Source organism: Epinephelus moara, chromosome 1 (assembly GCF_006386435.1).
Source record: "Epinephelus moara isolate mb chromosome 1, YSFRI_EMoa_1.0, whole genome shotgun sequence".
In the NCBI taxonomy this organism is placed as follows: domain Eukaryota; kingdom Metazoa; phylum Chordata; class Actinopteri; order Perciformes; family Serranidae; genus Epinephelus; species Epinephelus moara.
This window is the reverse complement of record NC_065506.1, coordinates 46,534,797-46,559,661: the sequence shown is the minus strand read 5'-3', so window position 1 is coordinate 46,559,661 and position 24,865 is coordinate 46,534,797. Positions and strand designations below refer to the sequence as shown.

Sequence of the window (24,865 nt, the reverse complement as noted above, 5' to 3'; positions counted from 1 at the left end):
AGCAACTGTGTGATGTCATCATGTCAATATGGACCAACATCTCTGAGGAGTGTTTCCAGCACCTTGTTGAATCTATGACACCAAGAATTAAAAAGGGGGTCCAACCTGGTACCAGCAAGGTGTACCTAATAAAGTGGCTGGTGAGTGTATATGGCCTTTTTGTTCTAACTACATTCAGCTGGTTTGTCCTATTGTAAATACTGCAGACATTTACAGTTAATATGCTTACTCACTCCCACTAGATCAAATCAGACACACACACACAACACTACGCTTTTTTAAGAGCTTTTAATTTGAAAGCATTTTACTTGTGATGTAAAATGATAGTTAACATCATCGTCACTTTTAAAGCCGGACTAAGAGTTACAGTCTATATTCATACCCAGTGTGTGTAGTGCTGCCGAGATGAAAGGGAGTCTGGTAGATAGTGTGTCACAGCGCAGACATCACCCGCATCCCTGCTCTGCTCTGAAGAATGTACAGGATTGAATAACAGAAGAATGTTTACATCTTGCTTTTGGCCTGGAGGTGATGGTGGTGGTGGTGGGGGGACTGTTAGTCTCCTCTGCAGAACATAAAGTTATCATATCATATCTAATCTGGACGGAGTTTATTTGCTGGAGGATCTTAACATTTATCTGTCTCAGTTTCTCTTCCTAGTAACAAGTGACAGCTCTGCAGACAATAATGAACAGTGACAACAGGAAATAAATCAGTACATAGGTTCCTGTTGGCTGGGAGGTGTCTCTGAAAATTGTTTAATACACTTATCCAGTAAAAGAACTAGTGCTGGTTTAAGAAGCACAAACGAAGCCCCTAAAACTACAATTACCAAAAGAACCAAATCTGTAATATGTGATGCAGGTTGAACGAGTTGTTACCTGGCAGGGGCGTAAATACAGACTGGGGCCCTTGGGGGTTGGGGCTTGTAGAGAGAGTTGTTGTCTCTAAAGCAGAGAACAGGGCCTCACGAGTGATTCAACTTGCCACCTTAGAAATACGCCTGTGTTCAAAAAAGAACTCATGTTAAACTACAGATGCTGTCACCTGCTATACCTGACCTCGAGAAGGCAAACCCATCTCCACCAATGTTTCTTTTTTATAAAATAGTCAGTAGCAATCTATTACAAAATGATATGTGCATTTTACAGAAACTTTAAAAACTATAAATAAACTGTAGAAACTTCAATTTAATGAATAATTTCTCATTTTTTGTCTTATACAGATTTGCAGTGATGATTGCAAGGTAAAATGAGCCTAGTCTCACTGTGAAGTCATTGAAATCTGGCACATGGGCAGTGAATTGCCGTGTCAGACACTGACGAAAAAAGCCGTCCTTTGACATTTGCATGATACGCGGCCAGTCGCTGTTATAATTTAATTGCACTCGGGAACAACGGGAAAATACGGAAGGACAAGAGCGAGAGTTAAGGCAGTGAAAGTCCGAGTAGGGCTGGCGTGAGGGGTGGTGGATGGGTCCAACAAACACTGACCTTCACCCGGGAGAGCGGTGTTTGTGTGTTTGTAAGATTCTAAAGCCAAATCCTGTTCCTCTTTCCTAAACCCAGTCATGTACGTTTATCTTGAAAAAGACTGTATGTAAACTGTAAATTTCCTGTGAAAACTGAAGTGTATTTGAAAGAAGACAATGCATGTAACAGGTTCAACCTGGCATCCCTGAACATCAACAACCAGCACACCCAGGGAACCTTTGACACCGTATCTGGATGTGGAAAGTCCATGACCAAACGTCGATATGTGACGAGGTCTGAGTGAGAGTGTGTTGGTAATACATATATTGATGTTGTCCAATGTCAAGTTTGTATTTGATCATGTGACGATAACTATAAAATCTGGCACTGGGGCCCGTCCTAACTACTGTACACTACTGTTACCTGTCATAGTTTTCTTGACTCAAATTCAAAAGTTAATATCTCTGCTAGACTTAAACTTGGAGAGGATCCTGCGTTTGGTTGTGTGTGTGCATCTGTCTGCCTGCTGCTGATCTGCATACTACTGGACCAATCAGCCTATTATTTTGTGTGCACATTTATGATTGTATGCTTAGGGACCTCTCATTGTTGCAGTAATTCACAGTGGTCAAAAAAAAATGTTTTAATGACTATTTTTTGATTGCTGACTCCTCACTCCGCTTCACCGACCTGTAATGGCTGCAATTGATCAACTAAGTCAAGTTGCAAAATCACAAAGCTAAAAACAGTTCTGGCATTCGTCTTGGCTAAAGACAAGCCTTACCTAGTCTACTGCAGGTCACATTTTTGATGTTGTCGTGGCTCAAAAATGGACATCCATAGAAAAATTTGGTCTCATGTTAAACCACAGCATCTGCAGATTAATTCCATAGATGCACTGAAGGTATGACCACCATCTTGCCTGTAAGAGAGCCAGGAGATCTTCACTCTACTGAGAGTCCTTCTCTTGTTAGGGCCCAAGCAAGTGCAAGTGATTTTTATTCTTCTTCCTCTAAATGAATCACATTTTTGAGGGGCTTAACGAAACTTGTGAAAGTTTGCAGACACACATCACATCTGGTGAAAACTTTGATATTTTGGGGGTCTCATGTTTGGCTGCCAAAAATGGCTCAGTAGCAGCTAATATCACAAAATATCAACAAAGCAGCCCCCAAAGCTGGTTTCACTAACATGTACGAAACTTGGTAAGCACATGCAACACCCTAAGACATACAAAAAAGTCTCTTGAAGCCATACTCTAAACCCAACAGGAAGTCAGCCATTTTCACTGTGCAATCTTTGTGCATTTTTGGCCATTTCCTGGGGTCATACTTTAACAAACTCCTCCTACATATTTGATCCAATTGACTTCAGATTTGGTGTGGACCATCTCAAGATCTTGGACATCAAAAGCTGCATAAAGCTTGAGTTTTTGTCACACTATGTGACTGTGGCGAGGCATCAAGTTTCCATGTTTCACCACCAAACAGGAAGTGGTAAGTAACTAAGTAACTAAATTTGCCTAATATAAATGTTCTTGACTCCAGTCCTGGTCTGTTGATTGTCTCCTTGATCCTGCCGACAGGCTTTGTTTTCATCGTCAAAAATTATTGCCAACATGTTAATATTTAGGGTAGCATTTATTTTTTATATTACTTTAATGTTGCCCAAAATGTACACACACACACACACACACACACACACACACACACACACACACACAGAAACAGCCACACCTGGGGCTTTTCTCTGCTGAGAAATGCAATGCTTTAATGGCAGTGCCACAGAGGACATATCACCTGTTCTCCTGTTGCAGAGAAATTCTCAGAGGCTACTTGTGCACAGTACGCAGCTCCAGTGGAACTGTTTTGGATACATGTCGAATCAATACGCTCTATTGTGTGGAAAGTCAGAGCACTTCTGTGAGAGACTCCCACAGCATTTGAGATAGCTGGCCTGCCCCGCTCTGCTGTTCGGGTAAGCATGAGTGGATCCTGGATTAGTGCACACAGTGTGTTCTGTCTGGACACAGTCATCTCTCTCTACTTGTTCCCGTATCTTTGCAGATAGGTTAGTAAAGCTTTCAAATCTATTTTGGAGCAACTGTGGCAGTCTATCCACCCTAAAGTCTCGTCAATACATCTGTCAATTTGAGATCTGTTTATACAGTCCATACATTACTTATCATCAATACCAGTATATTGCGACACCCCCAGTATAAACCTTGTAGTTTTTTTAACTTCAAATCACCAAATCATCAGTGCTTGTTGGGGTCCTGAACTGGTGTCACAGGGTAAAGGATAAACTAAACACACCACATTTGTAAAGCAAAGGCCAGGAAGCTTGGCAGATGAAAACTAGACAATCTGTTGGCATTGCACAACTCTGCAAACCATGAATAAATTACATTTGCACGTTATTATGCAATAGATATGTTGAAACTTTATGTTTCAACACCGCTGTGGTTAACTTGTCATTAGGAAAAAAGATAACTTAAAAGGAATGCATGGGAAGAGAAAGTCAAACTCCTTTCTTTCATAGAATCAGGTTGGAAACACACTTCTGATTTGTGTCCCAAAATTGCAACGACAGAAAAGAGCTAATCACAACTGCAATGAGAGCAATTAGCATCTCCAAAAGGAGAAGAGAAAAGAAAAGATCAAGAGCTCTTAATGTGGACAAAGATGAGAATGGAAAAGGAAAGAAAAGTTTCTATTTTCTAACTAGAGTCACATGTGAGGCATTGGTGCTCCGAATGAACTGTAAATAGCTGGTGAGTAAGCCCATTTGAATCAGGAAGCCTGGTCAGAGTTGAGCATCTGCCACTTGAAACTGTCATGTTGTTTTCTGTGTTTGGTTTCCCTCAAAATAAAGTTGTTGTTCGGGGCTTTTACAGTACGTGGACGAATAGAGGCAAAGTTTAAATTGGCTCTACTAGAACAGAGATGTTAGGCAACTTCTTGTACTGTACTGAAACTGTCTTCTTTCATGCATATGAGGCATTCAGCCTGCTTTGGCCCCTTTTCAGGAGATTCTTGTGGTCTGTTTATAAACCAGTGAGCACAATAAAAGTGCATCTATGCCTTCTGAACAGAAAATATTCTGCACTTATAGGCAACAGAGCAAAACAATGGAGCCAAATGCTAATGAGCTGTTTCAGTGTCATGAAAAGTTCATTAGGACTAACAGACAAGACAAGACAAGAGCATCAATATTAAACAATTCTGCAAAACCCTGGATTACGTTCAATGACAACATTTTTTAAATTCCTGGTTTCTTCAGTTTCTGTGCTTGGCAGCTACAGTATGGTGAAGGTTAGGAAAGCTGTGGATGCTGCTAAAAAATACCCAGGTTTGAGTGGTACAAATGCAGCTGGAAAGGCAGCAACGTGTTGCTAAAAAGTACCCAGGTTTGAGTGGCACAAACGCATCTGGAAATGCAGCAGTGTGTCGCTAAAAAGTACCAAGCTTTGAGTGGCACAAACGCATCTGGAAATGCAGCAGTGTGTCGCTAAAAAGTGCCCAGCTTTGAGTGGCACAAACACAGCTGGAAATGCAGCAGTGTGTCGCTAAAAAGTACCAAGCTTTGAGTGGCACAAACGCATCTGGAAATGCAGCAGTGTGTCGCTAAAAAGTACCAAGCTTTGAGTGGCACAAACACAGCTGGAAATGCAGCAGTGTGTCGCTAAAAAGTACCCAGCTTTGAGTGGCACAAACGCATCTGGAAATGCAGCAGTGTGTCGCTAAAAAGTACCAAGCTTTGAGTGGCACAAACACAGCTGAAAAGGCAGCAGTGTTGCCAAAAATCACCCAGCTTTGAGTCACTCAGACACAGCTGGAAAAGCAGCACTGTGTTGCTCTAAAGTGCCCAGCTTTGAGTGGCACAAACACAGCTGAAAAGGTAGCAGTGTTGGAAAAGCAGCAGAGTCAATCCTGAGCAGACTTTCAAGCTTTAAACTACATCTGTTGCCCTCACTGTCTACTGTATAGGTTTAAATTTGGGTTGGTAGAAAGCCTGGTGCGTCTAACACAGACACTAAACGGTGCCTCCATCGTCTTTAAAATGACTCTGGGACACTGCCCAAGCAGCTAATTTTGGCGCCCTGGGTTTGAACCCAGACTGGTGTGTTCCAGCTCCAGCTCCAGCTCCAGCTCCAGCTCCAGCTCCAGCTTTCACACTGACAGTGAGTGATGCTAAAGTTTTAATACACTGTGGTGTTTTGGTGTGAAACAGTAGAGTGTCATGGTGGAAAATAGTGTGCTGTTTGTGTACACTTGAACATTTTGGACATTTACACTGGAAAATGATAAAACCAAGAGACAAAAGCTGAGAATAAAAAAGTGTAAAATGAAGGAGGACAGTGTGTGTGTGTGGATGAGTGGGCAGAGATTTTCATAATTGCTTGATGTGTGTGTGGGTAATGACTGTGCGTGAGTGTGTGACCTTTCTGTTACAGTCTGTCATTTATCAGTGCAGGTCAGACACAATCTCAGTTCCTGTCCCGTCCTCAGGAAGACTGCCTTTAACCTTTTGGATTTGACCTAGATGGTCATGTGTGATAATTATGGTGGTTAATATTTACCCTTTGAAAAATATGATAATATTTCGACAGCATATTATGTATTTTTATTTATTATTTTGAGCTTCATTTTAGCAGGAAGTTTTTGCTGATTATTCCATGGCAGTTTTCCCCAGATCTGTCTAAACCTTAAAAACAACCATCCTGCGGATATTAAACGTTGGTCCACCCAAACTGTCCTCCAGTGCCAGCATGAGAAAATTCCTGCAGCGGCCTCTCTGTCACTCTGTTCTGCCTCAGTGGTCCGTGCATCTGGCAAGAAGGTGAAGTGCTTTCACCACAAAATGAAGTCTTGATAAAATGGTGCAGCGAACAGCTGGTTATGGTAACGGGGGGGACGAAGGCCATCAGAAAGAGCCTCTTTGTTTTCTCTGAGTTGGGCACAAGGTGGCCAAACGTCACACGGCTGACCCCTGCTAGCTGCTTGTCTCCTGGACCGAGCAATAACATAAAGAGTCCCTTGAGAAAGCCGAGTGGAAACGAGCCAATGGCAGCTCCTGGAATGCCTTCTCATTTCCTGAAGGACGAATATGTTTCATTCATCTTGCAACAATAACGTACAGGCCTGAGTGTGTCTGAAATGAGGTGATCTCAAAAAATTTTCCTCATAGTAAATTATAACTAGACGCAGTTTGAATATGTGAGTTTTAAAGTAGGAAGGTATTCTCTAGAAGAATTAGAGCAAAAGGTATCCTATTAGAGATTCATAAAATACAAGCAAAACAAAATGGTGTTTTTCTTATCTGTAGATCACGTTCATGATCTAACACTACCATAATAAACCTTAGTATTCTGAACCTTCTGAATTCGGCTCCTTCTCAGTGTCTGTGAGGACATTTCCTCTGAAGCTTTGGATTACACTGCTCAAAATAAATAAGGGAACACTTAAATCCCACGTCAGATCTTGATGAACAAATGTTTCAAGTTGAAAGTCTTTACTCATGTATATTGTATAATTTGTTGAGGACAAAATGACGTAACAAAGGGTCACTGGAAACCAAAATCATCAACCCACTGAGGGCTGGATTCAAAATCACACCAAAAATCAAAGTAAAAAATTAAAATCACAGGCGGATCCAACTTGGTTGGATCCCAGGGCCCGCTGCAGCAGGAGGAACCCAGGGCCCGCTGCAGCAGGAGGAACCCAGGGCCCACTGCACCAGGAAGTAACCCGGGGCCCGCTGCACAAGGAGGAACCCAGGGCCTGCTGCACAAGGAGGAACCCAGGGCCCTCTGCACAAGGAGGAACCCAGGGCCCACTGCACCAGGAAGTAACCCGGGGCCCGCTGCACAAGGAGGAACCCAGGGCCCGCTGCACAAGGAGGAACCCAGGGCCCTCTGCACAAGGAGGAACCCAGGGCCCGCTGCACCAAGAGGAACCCAGGGCCCACTGAACAAGGAGGAACCCAGGGCCCTCTGCACAAGGAGGAACCCAGGGCCCACTGCACCAGGAAGTAACCCGGGGCCCGCTGCACAAGGAGGAACCCAGGGCCCGCTGCACAAGGAGGAACCCAGGGCCCTCTGCACAAGGAGGAACCCAGGGCCCGCTGCACCAAGAGGAACCCAGGGCCCACTGAACAAGGAGGAACCCAGGGCCCTCTGCACAAGGAGGAACCCAGGGCCCGCTGCACCAGGAGGAACCCAGGGCCCACTGAACAAGGAGGAACCCAGGGCCCTCTGCACAAGGAGGAACCCAGGGCCCACTGCACCAGGAAGTAACCCGGGGCCCTCTGCACTAGGAGGAACCCAGGGCCCGCTGCACCAGGAGGAACCCAGGGCCCACTGCACCAGGAGGAACCCAGGGCCCTCTGCACAAGGAGGAGCCCAGGGCCCGCTGCACCAGGAGGAACCCAGGGCCCTCTGCACCAGGAAGTAACCCGGGGCCCTCTGCACTAGGAGGAACCCAGGGCCCGCTGCACCAGGAGGAACCCGGGGCCCACTGCACCAGGAAGTAACCCGGGGCCCTCTGCACTAGGAGGAACCCAGGGCCCGCTGCACCAGGAGGAACCCAGGGCCCTCTGCACCAGCGTAAGGTCTGACATTCGCTCTGAGGATTTCATCCTGGCTCTGACATGGAGGTCTGTGTGACCCTCCAAGGATCTGCCTCCCCAGACCATCACTGACCAACTGCCAAACCAGTCATGCTGGATGATGTCACAGGCAGCATAACGTTCACAGCGTCTCCAGACTCTTTCACACCTGTCACGTGCTCAGTGTGAACCTGCTCTAATCTGTGAAGAGAACAGGGCGCCAGTGGTGGACCTGCCAGTTCTGGTGTTCTCTGGTGAATGCCAGTTGAGCTGCACAGTGCTGGGCTGTGAGCACAGGTCCCACTAGAGGACATGGGGCCCTCATGCCACCCTCATGGAGTCTGTTCCTGACAGTGTGGTCAGAAACATGCACACCAGTAGCCTGCTGGAGGTCATGTTGTAGGGCTCTGGCAGTGCTCCTCCTGTTCCTCCTCACACAAAGGAGCAGATACCGGTCCTGCTGCTGGGTTGATGCCCTTCTACGGCCCTGTGCAGCTCTCCTCGTGTAATGGCTGCTCTCCTGGTATCTCCTCCATGCTCTTGAGACTGTGCTGGGAGACACAGCAAACAATCTTATGGATGTGCCATCCTGGAGGAGCTGGACTACCTGTGCAACCTGATTGGGCTGCAGGTAGCGCCTCATGCTCCCAGTAGTGACAAGGACACTAGCAGAAGACCAAACTTTCTGGGGGTTGTCTTGCTTTTGCCTCTCCATGATTTTTTTTTTACAGACCGTGAGAATTATACCAACAGGTCTGTACTCCTGTAACACAATAGAAAGACATTGGCAGAGTGTATTATTCTGATGTGGCCTGGAGAAAGGAGCTCCCTGTCTCACATTACATTACCAAGAAACCTTCAGGACTTTGCAAACACACAAACCTAATGGAGCTGCATAAATGTTTTTGCATGAACCCATGACAGGGGAAATGTCCACATATTTGATGTAGGTGGGACAGCATGGAGGTGCCATATCAGGTAGGAGAGGAAGAAGCATTTAGATATTTTTAGACAGCACACAGAGCTGCAGAGACTCCTGACAAAGCTGCTATTGTTCCTACTGTCTGAGGGCTTGCTGGCCCACAGAGGGATGGCATTGTTTTATCATGTAATGCTACCAGTGATCTGTTCAGCGATAGCACCCTATGTTTGGTAAAGTAAGACAGAAGTATATCACAGCCACTATTGGGTCACCTCAGCTCTGGGTAGTATTTGACTGAGTCCTGCTGAGAACAAATGGAGGCGAAAGCAGAAACCAGCTCTTTTAAAACAGCATTCCGGAGGAAAAAAAAGAAGAAGGGGGAAATAAAGAAAGGAAAGGGAAAATGTAAAATGATACAGCGCTCAGGAGAGATGCTTGACAAAGTACCACGTTCTGATTTTTCCTGTTGCTTTTATATGTTGTTATTTGGGTGAAGGGCGGCGTGAGCAATTAAATATGCATAAATGAAAACTGTGACAGCTGCTCTGAGCTGAGCAGGCACACACATGTGCACTGCTATCCTCTGAAAGGTAACACCCTGGTGCTGTGCCAGTGCGAGTGGAATGACCTGAACAGGCTGGATGGTGATTATTATCTGATGATATGTACTTTCCACACAGGAAGAAGAAAGTAGTGTCAGATTATCTTCCACATCCGACTCAGACAGTCCCAAAATATGAGCGTATTTGACTCAGGGTTCCAAAAAGTAATAAATATGTAATGAAATTGAAATAATGACACTTGTATTACTGATTTTAATCAAATGGTACCCAAAATAAAAAATATATATTTTCTCCTGTCTGCACCGCACAGGTTGGTTAACAGTCACAGTCCACTACTGACAGCCCCCGAGGATTATAGTTGTGTGTTAATGATAAGAGACCCATGTGACCGACGGAGATCATGGCGGACATTGCTATCTGTCAGAGCCTGTAGCAGGTTGAGTTTTGAAGCTAGTTACTGGTATCCTATGAAACTAGAAGAACTACGGAATCCAGTGGTTATAGTGGGACAGAGAGGCTGAGCTGATTACATGATGTTATGAGGATGAATAAGCGGAATAGTTGAGCCTTGAGCAGATTGTGGAGGACGTTGTAGTGTACACGCCACACAGAATGACGTTCAGACACAACAAACTCATTAACAGATGTGTGTTTCTCTAGATGCATGAATGGATACCTGAACAGGCCTACCAGGGACAGGCCAGTGGCCCCCTGACCTTCCCCTGCAAAATGTTGCTCAAACATTGTCACATGTAATGACCCAACCTGGTCTCACTCCAAAGTCGTCGAATAGCGCCGCTTTGTCAGTAACTTCCGGCATCAGACGTCGACGAAAAAGCCGCCCTTTCACGTCAGCATGATACGCAGCTGCTCGCAGTTATAGTGTAACGGCACCCGAGTGGGACGGGCAGAAAGGGTGGTGGATTGGTCAAGCAACCATTAGTCTCGCTCACCAGACCTTTCTCAAGAAAAGAAAGGTCTGGCTGGGCCGGCTCTCACTTTAAGATTGGAGAAAAAAACGGCCTGGGCTGGTTTTATTTCTTTCAACCAATCACAGTCGTTCCGGGCGGTGCCACAGCAACGGTGCACTTGCAAAAATATTGCCGGGGGGAAACATGTTTTGGTGTAACACGCCCACAAAAATATCCCCTACAGGACGCGAACCATGGCAGAAAAATGGCTACATCCCCGCAAGATCAAACACCGCAAAAGTTAGTAAAGGACGTGTTGAAAACGGTTGATGTAGTGCTTTTATTTTGAAAGAGACTGTATGCAAACTGTACAGTTCCTGTGAAAACAGAAGTGTATTTTGAAAACAGACAATGCATGTAACTGGCTGAAGTTGACACGTCCCAGAACGTCCACAACCAACACACTCAGGGTACCGCAGCCCAGTCCATCCCAGAAGAAAATGTTAGCGTTGTACATTTTGTAAACGTGGGTGTTTTGTAGTGACCTGTTGCTGTTTTCCAGCGGCTTGTTAGGCATGAAAATAGTTGTATTAAAGCGAGACATCACTACTTTTCCTCCTGGTGTAGAAGCCCGAAAAGCTCTTAATAACTGAGACATTTCTGCCTCTCCTCCCGGTATAGTGGCTCGAAAAGCTGTTACTAACCGAGACATATCTGTTTTTTCTCCCAGGATTGCATCCAGAAAACTGTTTTTTGTACACTTAGACATCACTACTTTTCTTTCAGCATTAGTGGCCTGAGAAGCTGTTAATAACTGAGACAAGATGTCGTTCTTTACTGAAACATCACTACTTTTCCTCCCAGTATAATGGCTCGAAAAGCTGTTAATATCCAAGGCATTTCTGCTTTTTTCTGCCAGGATTGTGGCCTGAAGAGCGTTTGTTTCATACGGAAACATAACTGCATTTCCTGCCGGGATTGTGCCACCCAAACAGAGCATTTTAAACCAAAACATGATCTTCTCCTGACCGTAACCAAGTGGTGTTTGTGTCTAAATCCTAAAGGTCTGAGTGTCTAAATGTGAAATGCCAACAATTTTTCTGGCGATTGAGTTGCGGGAACTAGGTCTGTAAACTATGATGGATCTGTATGACTAGTAGTTTCGGTAATAAAAATGAATTACCTTCTTTTTTTTTTTCAAATATGTTTAACCATGTGACTGCTCGTGTTTCTGTCTGTCTTCTTTTTGGTGATCTGATATTAAGATGGTGAGTACAGTGTTATTAATAGTGCTAGGAACGATCTGTTGCATTCAATGATCGCATGCATCTTGTATAAAACTCAGACTCTGACCTCTAATAAGTACGCAAATTACAAAGAACAGCTGTTATCAAAAAGGACCAGCCTGTCATCTCCTTCCTCTTGAAGCTCTCACAGTAAATCCAACACACACCAAAAGAAACAAAACAGCCGACAAACCTCGAAACGTTAACTTCAGTTTATTCACACATTTTGTTTTTTTTTTACGTTTGAAAATCTGCATATTCTGTACATTCAGTAGTTAATGGTGTGGAAGACTTACAGCCATTTGATAGCCACATAAGACATGTATGAAGTGTTTCCCTGACTGTGACGACCAAAGTCTGCTGAGGAACTGATAGGAGAAGGCAGTCGATGGATGACAAACTCATTCACACGCGATACAAAACTACTGCTGCAAAATGGCATCGTATCAAATCCAGAATCAGGAAGATGGACAGCATGGTGCATAAAACAGAACTGAGATGTGGTGGAGGACATCCTAACATGATGATATAACCTTCAGTTTTTATTCTCACGTGTGACCACTGCATTATCAACACGAGTAGTGAGCTGAAAGAGATGGGGCTGCATCCAGACTTTAGCTATTTAAGATCATCTGAAGAATTACAGTCAAATCAATTTGATTTAAGACGTTAATAAAACTACCTCAGGACCAATAATTAAAAACCCAGGCCATATACAAACATTACAAAACTCATAATCATATTGGCTATTTAAACAAACACTCACTGGATTAGTTTCATTTCAGCAACTGCCTTTTTTAGAGGATACAGCCTTAAAGTGTGTCATTGGGAAGACTGAGAGTTACTGGGCTGCACCTGTGCACCTGAAGACACCCTACACTCATAAAGGGGAAAACAGCAATCGCACATAAAATCTTGGTTGTCAGATTGTACAATGAAGCTTTGCTGAATCTAGATGTAAAAAGGTAAGATGTGCAAGCAGAGATATGAAATCTACCGAAATCATTTTTTCAAAATGCAGCAAAAAAAACCCTTCAGCCTTAGCGTTGATACTTAAAGAAAAAAATTCAGTATAAAGTAGCACCGAACAGAGATTAGACAGCGCTCGCTAATGTGGTAGTTATGTATGTTTATGGGCACTTACAATGCGTTGGACGCTGTTTTCTGTGTCATTTCGTGCTGTATTCTGATTGGTTGGTATGTCAGAATTTGGTCCTCGATTTGTTTGTCTCATGCAAGCATGCACGGTAGGCCTGAGTGGTGTCTAATTTTTCATATCTTTCTGAAATTTCACCAGGGTGCATGACTGTATTTATGGGAGGGTGCTACCAATCCTACCCCCGCCGGCGGGTTCACTATGTTCAGCAAGCTCTCTTTCAGGGGCCACACACGTGCCGCATTTTTTGCGCCCTCAAATTTAGAGACTAAGCTGAGTTCAACTTCAACAGCATGCACCACGTTATGTGACAAGGAACAACCAATCACAGCCAACAGATATCTTTCCCGTCTTCAGTAAATATCAGTCTGTGATGAACACGGAAAAGTTGATCATTTTAGTCCCTCAAACAAAAGGCCTACACACAGTGTCTGGAAGAAGATCAGCTCTGCACTCAGAATTTCAGGTAAATAGGCTGTGATATGATGCCTGTTGCTAGGCTGCAGCACTGCACTAAGATGATCAGCTTTTCCGTATTTATCAGACTGATATTTACAAAAGAAGCCAAAGATATCTGTCGGCTATGATCGGTTGGTTTTTGTCACATGACGTGGAGCACATGCTGCATTCTAAAAGCTGAACAGTTTGTCTTAGGGTGCAGCCATTGGGCCTTGAAAAACAGGCTTGTGAGCATCAACATCTACACTGAAAACAAAGAATATGAGGGCGAAAAAAAATGCAGCCCCGAAGAGTGCCCAACGCCTGACCTGGCATTTTCCAGGCGGTTAAAGACGCGTCATACATACAGGCCCTCACACTGCTGTGTGGTTGGTGCATCTAGTCATTAAGTGGAAGTGGAAGGGAAGCCGTTTCAAACATGGCGGTCGGGCTACAAAGGGGTTGCTGCACATAGTTCACCACATTGAACTTCTGGTGGTTGCCACTGGGCTTTGGCCGACTAAATAGTGGGGATCGCGGGAGCAGAAAGAAGAAACGATGGAGGAGCTGATAATATTTGTGTCTAAACACCCAGAGATATGGTGCTAGCAACTTAAAAGGACAACCACAAGCAAAGCTGGGCCTGGGATCACATTTCCACCAAACTCCAGATGACCGGTAAATTGTCTAACTGTGTAGAAATCTTTGGTGATTTCAGTGATTTCTATTGTCTTGCTACAGGCTAGCTTTCACTTCTGCTGGTGTTCACTGAACCACCTGCCTGACATCGCAGCCGTTGCCTTGTTTGTTATCGTGTTTAACTTTTGACTCAGCCCTCTAGTACCATCTATTGGCTGTATCAGTGCCAACATAAATGACGCATGGCACTATCAGAGCAGTGATGTTTAGAATGTTTGAAACAGACGTATCTATTTTCGTACGTAAAGGGAGTATAAATGAGTGTTAATGGGGTGTGTGGGAACACAAAAGACACACTGACAGTGTCCTTCATGTTCAGGGAAAAGATTTGGGGAAGCCTTTAAAAACTTAAACTGGTCCTGTCAATCTTTTGTACTGGATTCAGATTTGAAAGGCAGATTTTGACGGATGCAGCCCCTGAAACTGGACACAGGTTGTCATCTTCGTTGACCTTCACATTCAAATCCCATGTTTGTATAGTAACCCATTCACTGCCTGTTAGTCTTGTTTAAAGTAACTTGCAGACAACCCTGCTAATTTAAATATAAAATGACACTGACATGTTAATGCAGATGTTAGAATGAACTCGTGAATACAACATTTTAGGAAAACCAACTTCAGGTGCCACATAATTTCACTACAAATTTTAAACACATGCAGAGACAAAGAGAAAAATATTTCCTGTGGTGTTGGCGTTATTTAGACCCCAAATCCTACATTTTATTTTGAACTGTCAAAATTAAAAATTCACAGTATAATCTCCATGACAGAGTTACCTGCAAGAGATAATGAATTGTAAGAAAGCACCCAACATGTCTGCCGTAAAAATGAAATATTGATTCCAAATTATTTCTTGTACAACAGAGAACTCAGACACACATAAAAGTAAAAATACTTGAGTCACACCAAACAGATCACAATACTTTCCAAACTTTAAATACATTGAGAATACCAGAGATCATTGCTTAAATAAATTCTACAAAAATATCTGTTGTACATAACATATTTACATTGACTGTAGCTTCTAACGATTGTGTCAGTGTTATCCAAAACAGACCTTATTATTATCAACAGCTGCTTCAGAGAGTAAATGTGATGCTTTCAGAACATAACTCCATCACAGTGCATTTACTCCAACTGAAATGTACTACATATAGTGTAGAAATTGATTGATTTATAGTCGATCACCGAAGATCACTCTGGTAGTATCAAATAATTACTTAAATCAAACTTAAATTCCAAAATCATTTCAAATGCATGACATATTCTTATTGGTGTCCTTATAAAATAAAAATGATCCGTGCAAGTTATTTTTGCACATCAAAAGAAGAACAAACGTGTGAGCAATGTTTGAGAAAATCTAATCCTGTATATGATTTTTTTTTAAAGATATACTCCCTGATTTTGTTACAGCACCCAGCGGCAGCCCTAAAACTCAAAGTGTGCTCTCAGTGTAATGTTGATGTTTTAAAATCAGGTCAATTCTTAAGTATCAGCAGTGAGCTAGGAAGACATTTTGTAGCCTGATAATCAAACTTGAATTTTGCTTCATTTCATTCCTCCCACTTTTAACGACCTATTCCCCCCGGCTGATTTTAGAATTTAAAGGGATAGTTTGGGTCTTTTGAAGTGGGGCTGTGTGAGGTACGTCTACACAGTCAGTCTGTCACATACAGTAGATGTCGAGGCCTTTACACGCTGAGTCCGTTTTTTTAATCCATCATCCTAAAAAAAAAAAAGATTACACACAGAAACCTCGCACACTGATTCTGATGTGTTTTATCTAACACCTTCCTTTCCTCCTTTGCTTCTCTCCACTGGAGTTACCTGTCTGACTGACATCACTCACTCCCTGTTTTTCATTTGGCACCACAGCTGCATGAGGGGGCACAGCTGTCCACATCCTCCACTCATCATAATCATCCACCTGAATATTTCTATCTGACCTGCTGAAAGTAGCTATCTAAGTTATGATGTGATTCTGTGCGCCACGTTCCTTTGTCTTGTCACAGCTGTGACCCGCCGCCACGTTTTCTTCACTGAATTTTGGTCAAACTTCTCTAAAGGCTCTGACAGATGCAAAAAACACAGAAACCTCTTCTGAAAATTTTTATGATGGACGAAAGTTTCGGGCTCAGTGTGCCTTTACTCTGCACGCCTCCAGTTCTGAGAGTTTGAAGTCGGACATGGAAGCTAGGAAATGTACTGCTGTGGAAGGGAGCAGCAGAAAAAAACATTTTCACTGCTTTACCTTTGGGTCAGACAGTGCTTTCCGATGAGGAAATGGAGCCATTATTGCTCTCATCAAACCCAGACTCCACTGAGAGAACCAGTGATTTAACTGAGCACAGGAGCTGCTGCTCTACCGCTGCATCACTTAGTTTGTTTGTGTTACTGTGTCGGATCTACAAGTCACACAATAACACAAACTAACTAACTGATTGAGGCAGCTGTGGACCAGCAGCTCCTGTGATCAGCAAGCCAAAATTACTGTTTTTGTCAAAGGAGTCTGGCTTTGATGAGAGCACAGATGGGAACTGAAGCTGTTAAAGGCTTCCCCATCAGAATGGGCTGTCTGACAGAAAGGTAAAGCAGAGAAAATACTGTCAATACAGCGTACACTTAAATCAATATTGTCTTTTTTAGGAGGCTAAAATCCATTTTGCTGCTGTCCCCTGCCACAGCAGCACATTACTTAGCTTCTGTGTTGAACTCCAGCCTGCTTCTCCAAACTGGGGGCGTGCTTACTGACATCTACTGGATGTAATACACTGACTATGGATGAGAAGCCCAAAGAACCCCACGCAGAAAAAATCCAAACCATCCCTTGAACATTGGGGCTCAATTTAGACCAGACGCATGGTTTGAACAATCAACACTCAATGTTGGACGATAAGATGAATCGGACATTTTTCTTTAGTTGCTCTTAATTGTAGTGAGCTTGTTTTCATGATATTAGAGTATTATCTTACATGTTGTGGTGACTGCAGTCTCTGCAGACCAACTGTCCACATCTCACACTGCACAAAGTGACACTGCTTCTCTCTTCCTACATAGCTAACTAGCTCTGATTGGTCAACTGTTTCTCTAAATGTTTCTCTAGTTGTCAATGGCACAACACAAGTGCTATCTGATTTGTAATCATTGAACAATTTGGAGATGTGGATGGTGACTTAGAGGTTTGGAACCAGGTTATTTGGGTAACAACACTCACTAATTGGGTGCGAAAACAAAATCAGAGAGTATCTTTTGGAGTGGGTTTCTTTAAAGCTCTCATTGTCCAGGTAGCTCAACACTTTGCTGATTTTAAGTCAGAAAGGATCATCATTATCATATCATCATTAGTGCATCAATTTACTTTCTTTTAGTTGAGTTAAAAAAAAAAAAAAGGGTGGGGGGGCGGGGGGTCTGGGACATGCACATTTGTTCAGTGAGAACATAAATGGTAATAATGCTAACTGTGGTAACAATGCTATCTGTCAAATGAGGTTTTCTTTTTCCCACAACCGTTGCTCACATGAGATGGATTTATTTCCACTCTTCAGCTGCTGCTGTAACCGTTAAAAAAAAGGCTGAAATGGGGAAGAGGAGCGGAGAACTCTTGAACTGGATGACCAAACTGGACTAGCTATCCTTACGCATGTACACAACAGAGCTGTGGACATTTCTTCCAGACGAGGAGCACAGTGATTGCATAGTCTTTATAAATGATAAGAGTTTTTTAGTCACCGTCTCCTCTTCTGTTGTTGCTGTTGTTGCCTTCACACGTTGTCAAACTTATGTTTTAAATAGTCTTTCATGACCTTTGCGATCGGTAGATCCTCCAACAATTTCAAGCTTTGAAGGCCAATGCAGTTACGGATTTTTATTCGACACAAGTCTTGTAGAGTCCGAGGTTGTCCTGAAAGAAGAACAGAGACAGTTAGAACACATTGGAATTACTCCTGAGCTAATCAGTATACCTGACTGAGACATCGAGGGAGAAATTTATCCTCTGATTTTAGCTTATTGCAGATAAGTGGGTACTGGGATTTATGATGGCTGGTTAATAACAAGAAGATAAGTGTGTAAATGTGTCAGTGTTGGGGTCGTTTTACACCTTAATCATTACTTTTTAAAAAAGTAACTGCAGTGTGCAAAACATGCGGGTCAAAAATTACAACACAAAAGTGCCAAAAACTGCAGTTCCTCTAATGGCCACTTGAGGCTGGCTCCAGAGGCAGGTCAGTCATAGACACTCAGATTTAAAAAGCCCAACTTTACAGCAGAAAGTAACATGTTAATAGCCTGATATAAAACCATTTTTGATCTCTGTAGCTAATTACAACATTCATGACAACGATACAGAGGTGAATTTTTACACAACTCACCCGTTTACATTTTATTCAGACTTAAGGTATGCATAATTAAGGGCAAGCCGCTTTATGCGTCAGTCTGTCTGTGAGGTGTTGCTACAGTCTGTGAGTCAGATCCCCCCCTCGCTCCTCCACAGCTCCAACCTCTTGTTCAAATATGGACACTTCTGACTCCAAAACAAAAAGACAGCGATGACCAATATGCCGGACTCGAGGCTTCAAAACTGGAGTCCACAAACCAATTGGTGATGTCACGGTAACTATGTCCATTATTTTTTCAGTCTCTGACGAAGACACAAGAGCTTCCAACAAATTTAATTTAATTAAATATATGATTACTCGGTTGAGTGCAATGATTTGAGACTTAAAAAACAATGACTTGATCTGATTTTCACCAGAGAAATTTAAAGCTATAGTGCGTAACTTCTGTCGCCTCCCAGCAGATAATGCGTTATTACAACTAATAAGCCGGCGGCACTTCCGTGTACACAGAGTAACACTCGTCACACACCGTGTACACAGAGTAACACTTGCCAGTCGCCACACACCGTACACAGAGTAACACTTGCCTTTGTGGTAGGATCCACTTCTGAACTGTGTCTCGGCCGCTTCTCCACCATGTTGCTTTCTCTTTCTACCTGCGCTCTACCTCTTGCTATGACACTCTCCGCTCTTCCTCCCCCTCCCTTCTTGTTGTGAGGAAGCATTTCCTGTACACCAGCGCGGGAATGTCGCCGGTCGACACGCATACTAAAAATTATATATACTGAAAAATACCGCAAGATGTTAGAGGAGCCGATCGGCTTAATCAGCATTGTGTCATCTCCTCTAGTAGTGGCTTGGGTGAAACGGACATTTACGGACCTGTAGAAGTTACGCACTATAGCTTTAAGTGTCTCAAAAATTTTAAACTGGGGCACGTTACGCCCTTAGCTAATGTCAGATTAGCTAACTGATGATATTAGAGAAAATATTAGGTGAGCAGAATACCCTTCTCGGTACATATCTTTATCACAACTCTTTAATATCAAGAACGGTTTTCTGTTGAAAATATGAACATCAGCAGACACATCCTTATCACATTTTCAAACCCTTGAATATCAAAATTGCTATCAGTGGTACAACTCACAGCTGCGTCTACACCGAAGTTACTGGAGCAAATTCATGTTTCTAAAAGGTTTGTCTTCATAGTTAAACACAGAGATGTGTGATCACCTCCCCTCTCTCAGTCCTAACTTCCTCAACAAAATAATTATTCACATGATGGAAAAAATTTGGTCAATGAGTTTTTTTGCATGATGAAAACTAACAGCCCAGCATTTCAAACACAGATGGTTTAAAAAGATGAGTTTCAGTATATGGAAAACTAAAAGCATTAAAGCCCAGTCATAAAAAAAGTCTGACTTTGGCATGTTCTAATGGTACTAACAAAAAAAGACACTGTTACCGAGGGCTGTCTCAACATCTTAATGCTGTACATCCACCATCAAGCTCAAATGTTCCTCTCTTAGCCGTATGGTTTTCCCAAAGCCTTCCACAGACAATCAGCATCCCAAATTACCCAATATCCACTCTGTTATCAGCTGGATGCAAAGAGTTGGGAAAATCCCCCTGATTCCAGGAAGTGATGTGTGTGTGTGGGGGGGTGTTATCAGTCTGATGTGGGTACAGTGACTCCTCTGCTATGGACATTTCCCTCCCTCCACCACGACAAACACCAATATGCTGAGATAGGTGGATAAAACATAACACAACTGCTTGACAATTTACCATCTCAGTCATCGTCAATGGCAGCACATCTGGGAAAATATACACTTTTATGATCTGATTAAAGTGACCCATCGATATAAACATCAAACTGTCTGAAAATATAGAGAATACTTTGATAAATGTGTTCAATGTTTATTACTGTTTATTGTTCTATGAATTCATGACCTATTTGGCCACAAAGCCCAAAAACCAAGATGGCTACAATGATGCCATTTTCACTGCAGGAAGTTCGGAAAACATAACACAACATCTAAATATTGTCACATGACAGGTTTTGTTTATGTTTCCATAAATATGGGCAGAAGGTGACATTAAATTAAAGTTCCAGGTACTTTCAGGAGATGGTAGCAGTGCTGTCGGTCCTGATGTGAAACACCAACACAGCTGAACAGCGCAGGGAAAAAATATGAAAGATGAAATTTAACCTGTCACAATAAGTACTTTTGTTGGGTGATACATTTTCCCAGAAATAATTGTGATAAATGATGTTGTTGTCATTTTAAGACAAAATGACAACATAATAGTGTAATCAGGGTGTCAACAAGTATCAGACGGTTAAATTTAATGATGTTTAAGACCCTATCAAGACACCTTTTCACCAAATTTAGGACAGGTTTTTTTTTTTAGACAAATCATGTTTTAACTTATTTAAGCATCGCAGGTAAGTGGTATATATGTGGTCTTGTGCAGAGATGAGTGTTATGTATGAATATGGTTATTAGAGTGAGTTAGGTTGATCTACATTTTGCCAACAGGTACAGTTTTTAAAAGATTTGTAACGTTAGAAATGTGGACTTTTACAAAGAAAGGCTTCACTCATTTTCACAAAAGAAATGAAAAGATGTAGAAATGAAATAAGTTAAAATTCTTGTAGCAGTTAAGACCTCACAAATTCAAATTTAAGACTATTTAATGACTTTTAAGGCCTCATTGTTTTAAAATTGAATTTAAGACATTTTAAGACTTGTTAAGGACCCGACACCCTGATAATAACGCAAATACACCCTTTCAAGGAACAATGAACTTTCAAGAAGAATATTCAAACACTGGAATTGAAATATGAACAAATATTAAACCTATTTTTAAAGAAGTATCTAACACCTGTTAATGTGAGAAAGTATATATCAAACTGTAGTACCTCTAGAGGAGAAGCCCAAAATTACTCAGCTTGAGACTTAATACAAATTTTGGCCGACAAAACCAAAACTAAGTGATGCCTCTTGCGACTAATAGACAAGTTTAGCAAAGCTTTGGGAACACTGCAGTTACCTCCATAATCCAGGCTGTTTACTGGTGGATTTACGGAGTGAAGGATGAAGTTGTTGGAGGGTAAAAATACAAACGACTGACATTTTGGCTCGTTACCAGGGGTCAGCAAGCTAACGACTATCACGACTGTCTTTCACTCCAAAAGTGCAGCTGCAGGCTACCAGTAAACTCCACTGTGTTGTCTTTGAAGTGTCCTTTTATTTTTCTGTGAACTGCAAAAGTAGGCCGGGGTAAAAGGGAAAAAAAGGAAGAATCGCTGCGCCCAAGGGTTATGATGGTCGAGAAAACCCTGTTGTTTATTCAGGTATCACATTGGCTACAACAGTGGTTCCCAACTGGTGGGTCACGGTCCAAAAGTGGGTCGCAGGTCCATTCTGAATGGACCGCAAGTGACTCAAGAAAGTGTCGTTTGTACAAAAAACACACATTATTTTGAAGTACAGTGAATTTGCAGCACAGTGCTTTTATTTTGAAGGGCTATGTCTCCTCCTGTAGAGTGAGTGACTAACAGACAGCTACTTAGCAGAGACAGTAAACTAGCTTGATGGCCAAACGCAAGTTGCTGAATATATTAAACTGTGTGGACTTAAAATAATGACTAAAGAGAAATCTGGACCCCGTACGTGGACCACTTGGGAACCACTGTGATAAAATATTGGTGATGTTCTCATGTAAACACAACGGACAATACTGAGGTCAGCAAAATGATCAATGTCAAGTCCATAAACTGTACGGTAAGTAGATTTTGTCAGGCTTAGAGGAAGGGTGGGGAGAGGGAGACAGCATGAACGTAAAAAAACGTAAATGATTTCAGAGGCACTGGATAATTTACCCAATATTATCATATGTGTATTATTACTAGGGATGCACCGAAATGAAAATTTGTGGCCGAAGCCGAATAATATTAAACGCTTGGCCGAATACCGAGTACCAAATACTGAATATCGTTGTTTAGTTTTTCATTAGTTTTTCCAGATGAACCCCCTCCAGATTAGTGTTGTCAGGGTACCAATATTGGGATCCACTGTATGATACCAATGAAAATATCATGGTTCTGAGTAGTATCACGATACCACAGTGAAAATGAGGCAGATGTGCCTTTTGTCATTTATAAAAAGATAAATCACTTTTCTATAATACATCAATGATATTTCAATGGAATAAATTACTTATTGACTTATTCATACTTCAAAAACAGCATCAATAAGTGATTAACATAGGGGGGATCAAAATAAAATAAATAAATAAAATAAGAATCAACCAGCCACCCTCCTCCCCTGACAAGTCCCTTCATAAGTAAAGAACAGTCCCTAAAGTGCGGTGAGGTTTGTGGGCCGTGAACGGCTCGTTTCTCCTCTGACACGTCACATACCTGTGTTCGGCTGGCTCGGCTGTTCAGGTACTTTTGGGCAGTCATGACGCCAAGAAGAGGATATTATTGGAGCCGACGTGTCTGTCACCGGTAAGCCGATGGCCGCCGTATTTGACAGGAATACATTACTGTCTGTGTCTGTGACCCCCGTTCAACCCACAATCGGTGGGATTCGCCTTTTGTTTCTGCTGCTGGTTGAAATCTGTAGGCTGCTCGCACAGCGTGCTGAATGATTTATTTTGCTAGCACAAAACTATTTTTAGTCGCAAATGCGAGTGCGGTGACGGACGGATTGCCACACTGCCGACATTTTACTCCGCCCGTCACGGCACGCTGTTTGATTGCGTTATCAAAACACGCCTCTATTATTCGGCCTTGCTTTTAACTTATTCCACCGAAAACCGAATGTGTGTTTTCTTGCAATATTCGGCCAAATATATTCAGTTACCGAATATTCGGCGCATCCCTAATTATTAACATGATATTTCATATTTAAATATCACCGTTATCGTCAATACCAGTATGTTAAAACACCCCCAGTTCCCCACAGAGAATAGGAATTATGCAGCTAATACAATCATTGTAGCCTCAGGTGGACAGGCTGCCAGAGTCATCACTGCACGCTCTACGGGAGGCAGCATTGTGCCTTTTTAATGATTCATGGAGTCTGCAGATCACAAAGCTGGAGTTTAATGGCAAAGATGACACAGATATCTATGTGACACTTTCTCTGGGTGGAGTATGTCTGAGATTTTGCTTGAAGTTGTAATCTCTGTATGAGCGCAGTTGTGCATGGTGCAGTCTTTGACGTGTGCAGCGGTTGAAAGGAGCTGTGCGCCTGTCATACTGTGGGACAAGCCTTTCATGGCATATGAGTTAATCCAGGAGGCAGAGGTGTAATCAATAACCCAGCAGATATGTGATCTGGCTGAGGGTTTGGAGTCTCTGAAAGGGCTTGTCTGAATCAGTGCACAGCTCTTTGATATCTTTGATATCAAAGTGCAGGGGGCAGCGGAGGAATGCAGCCATTGTTCCCTGTAAATCATAATGCTTCAGGTAATGTGCTCTCCTGTTCCTCCACCCTGGGATTGTTCTCTGACTGAACAGTAGTCATTAGAACCTTGTGCTGGCAAGCAGCCCTCTTTCACTCTTTACATTTCTCGACTTTTTCCTCCTCTCATCTTACAATAAAAGGCTCCATCACTTTTTGTCCTAAACTTGGGATACTTTTCGACACCCCATCCATACTCACAGATTTCTTTTCACTAGTGCGGTGCCGGTTTAAAACATGCCTGCCCTGAACGGTCAGATTGAGCTTCTCAAAAACCATTCATCCAAACAACTTCACACCACAACAATGCATGAGTGTACATGTCATCTGCTAACAGCTAGCTATCTGGGGACCAGGCAGTTTGTGGGACAAAAACATTAATACCAGCCATAGACTGAACATAAAGATTGACGCCATGACAGCTGCCCAAAAGTGAAGCCGAAACATCTTGACCGCCACCTGGTGGCTGGCTGCAGTACAGGTCCTGTACTGGTCATGTGAACTCTGTCACATGAAAACCTGTAAGCGCCAGCTTGAAAGACTTTACAAAAAAAACAGTTTCACAATCCATCTCCATGCCTATACAGACCACCTTTCAAACTACAAAGACGCCCTCACTGCCGCCCGGTCCAACTACTACTCACAACTCATTCACTCTGGCTCCAATAACCCCAAGACTCTCTTTTCCACCGTCAATAAACTCCTCAAACCCTGTGACAACACCCTCTCCTCCATCACAACTGACAAATGCAACTCCTTCCTGGCATTTTTTCAATCAAAGATCAAAACCATCTACACTCAACTCAGCACCCCCCTGACGTCATCTCAAATTTCCGTCCCATCTCGAACCTTCCCTTTCTGTCAAAAATTCTGGAACGTGTTGTCACCTCCCAAATCAAAACCCACCTCCGCTCTCATGAACTATATGAACCATTTCAATCCGGATTCCGCCCTCAACACAGTACCGAAACCGCCCTCCTCAAAATCACTAA

At 42.8% G+C, this 24,865-nt stretch overlaps 1 protein-coding gene and 1 long non-coding RNA gene across 5 annotated transcripts in view; one reads left to right on the top strand and one right to left on the bottom strand.

Annotated features, from left to right (window-relative positions):
• Nucleotides 1-24,865, top strand: part of LOC126395578 (uncharacterized) — a 280,183-nt gene that overhangs the window by 136,843 nt on the left and 118,475 nt on the right. The gene's annotated exons all lie outside the window — the stretch shown is intronic.
• The window catches only part of asb7 (ankyrin repeat and SOCS box containing 7), a 22,135-nt gene continuing 9,230 nt past the window's right edge, over nt 11,961-24,865 (bottom strand). For all 3 annotated transcript variants that reach the window (XM_050052945.1, XM_050052960.1, XM_050052952.1), the window contains exon 5: nt 11,961-17,957. In XM_050052945.1, coding sequence (XP_049908902.1) covers nt 17,818-17,957 — 140 coding nt within the window. In that variant the 3' untranslated portion in view covers nt 11,961-17,817. The remainder of the gene's footprint in view (nt 17,958-24,865) is intronic.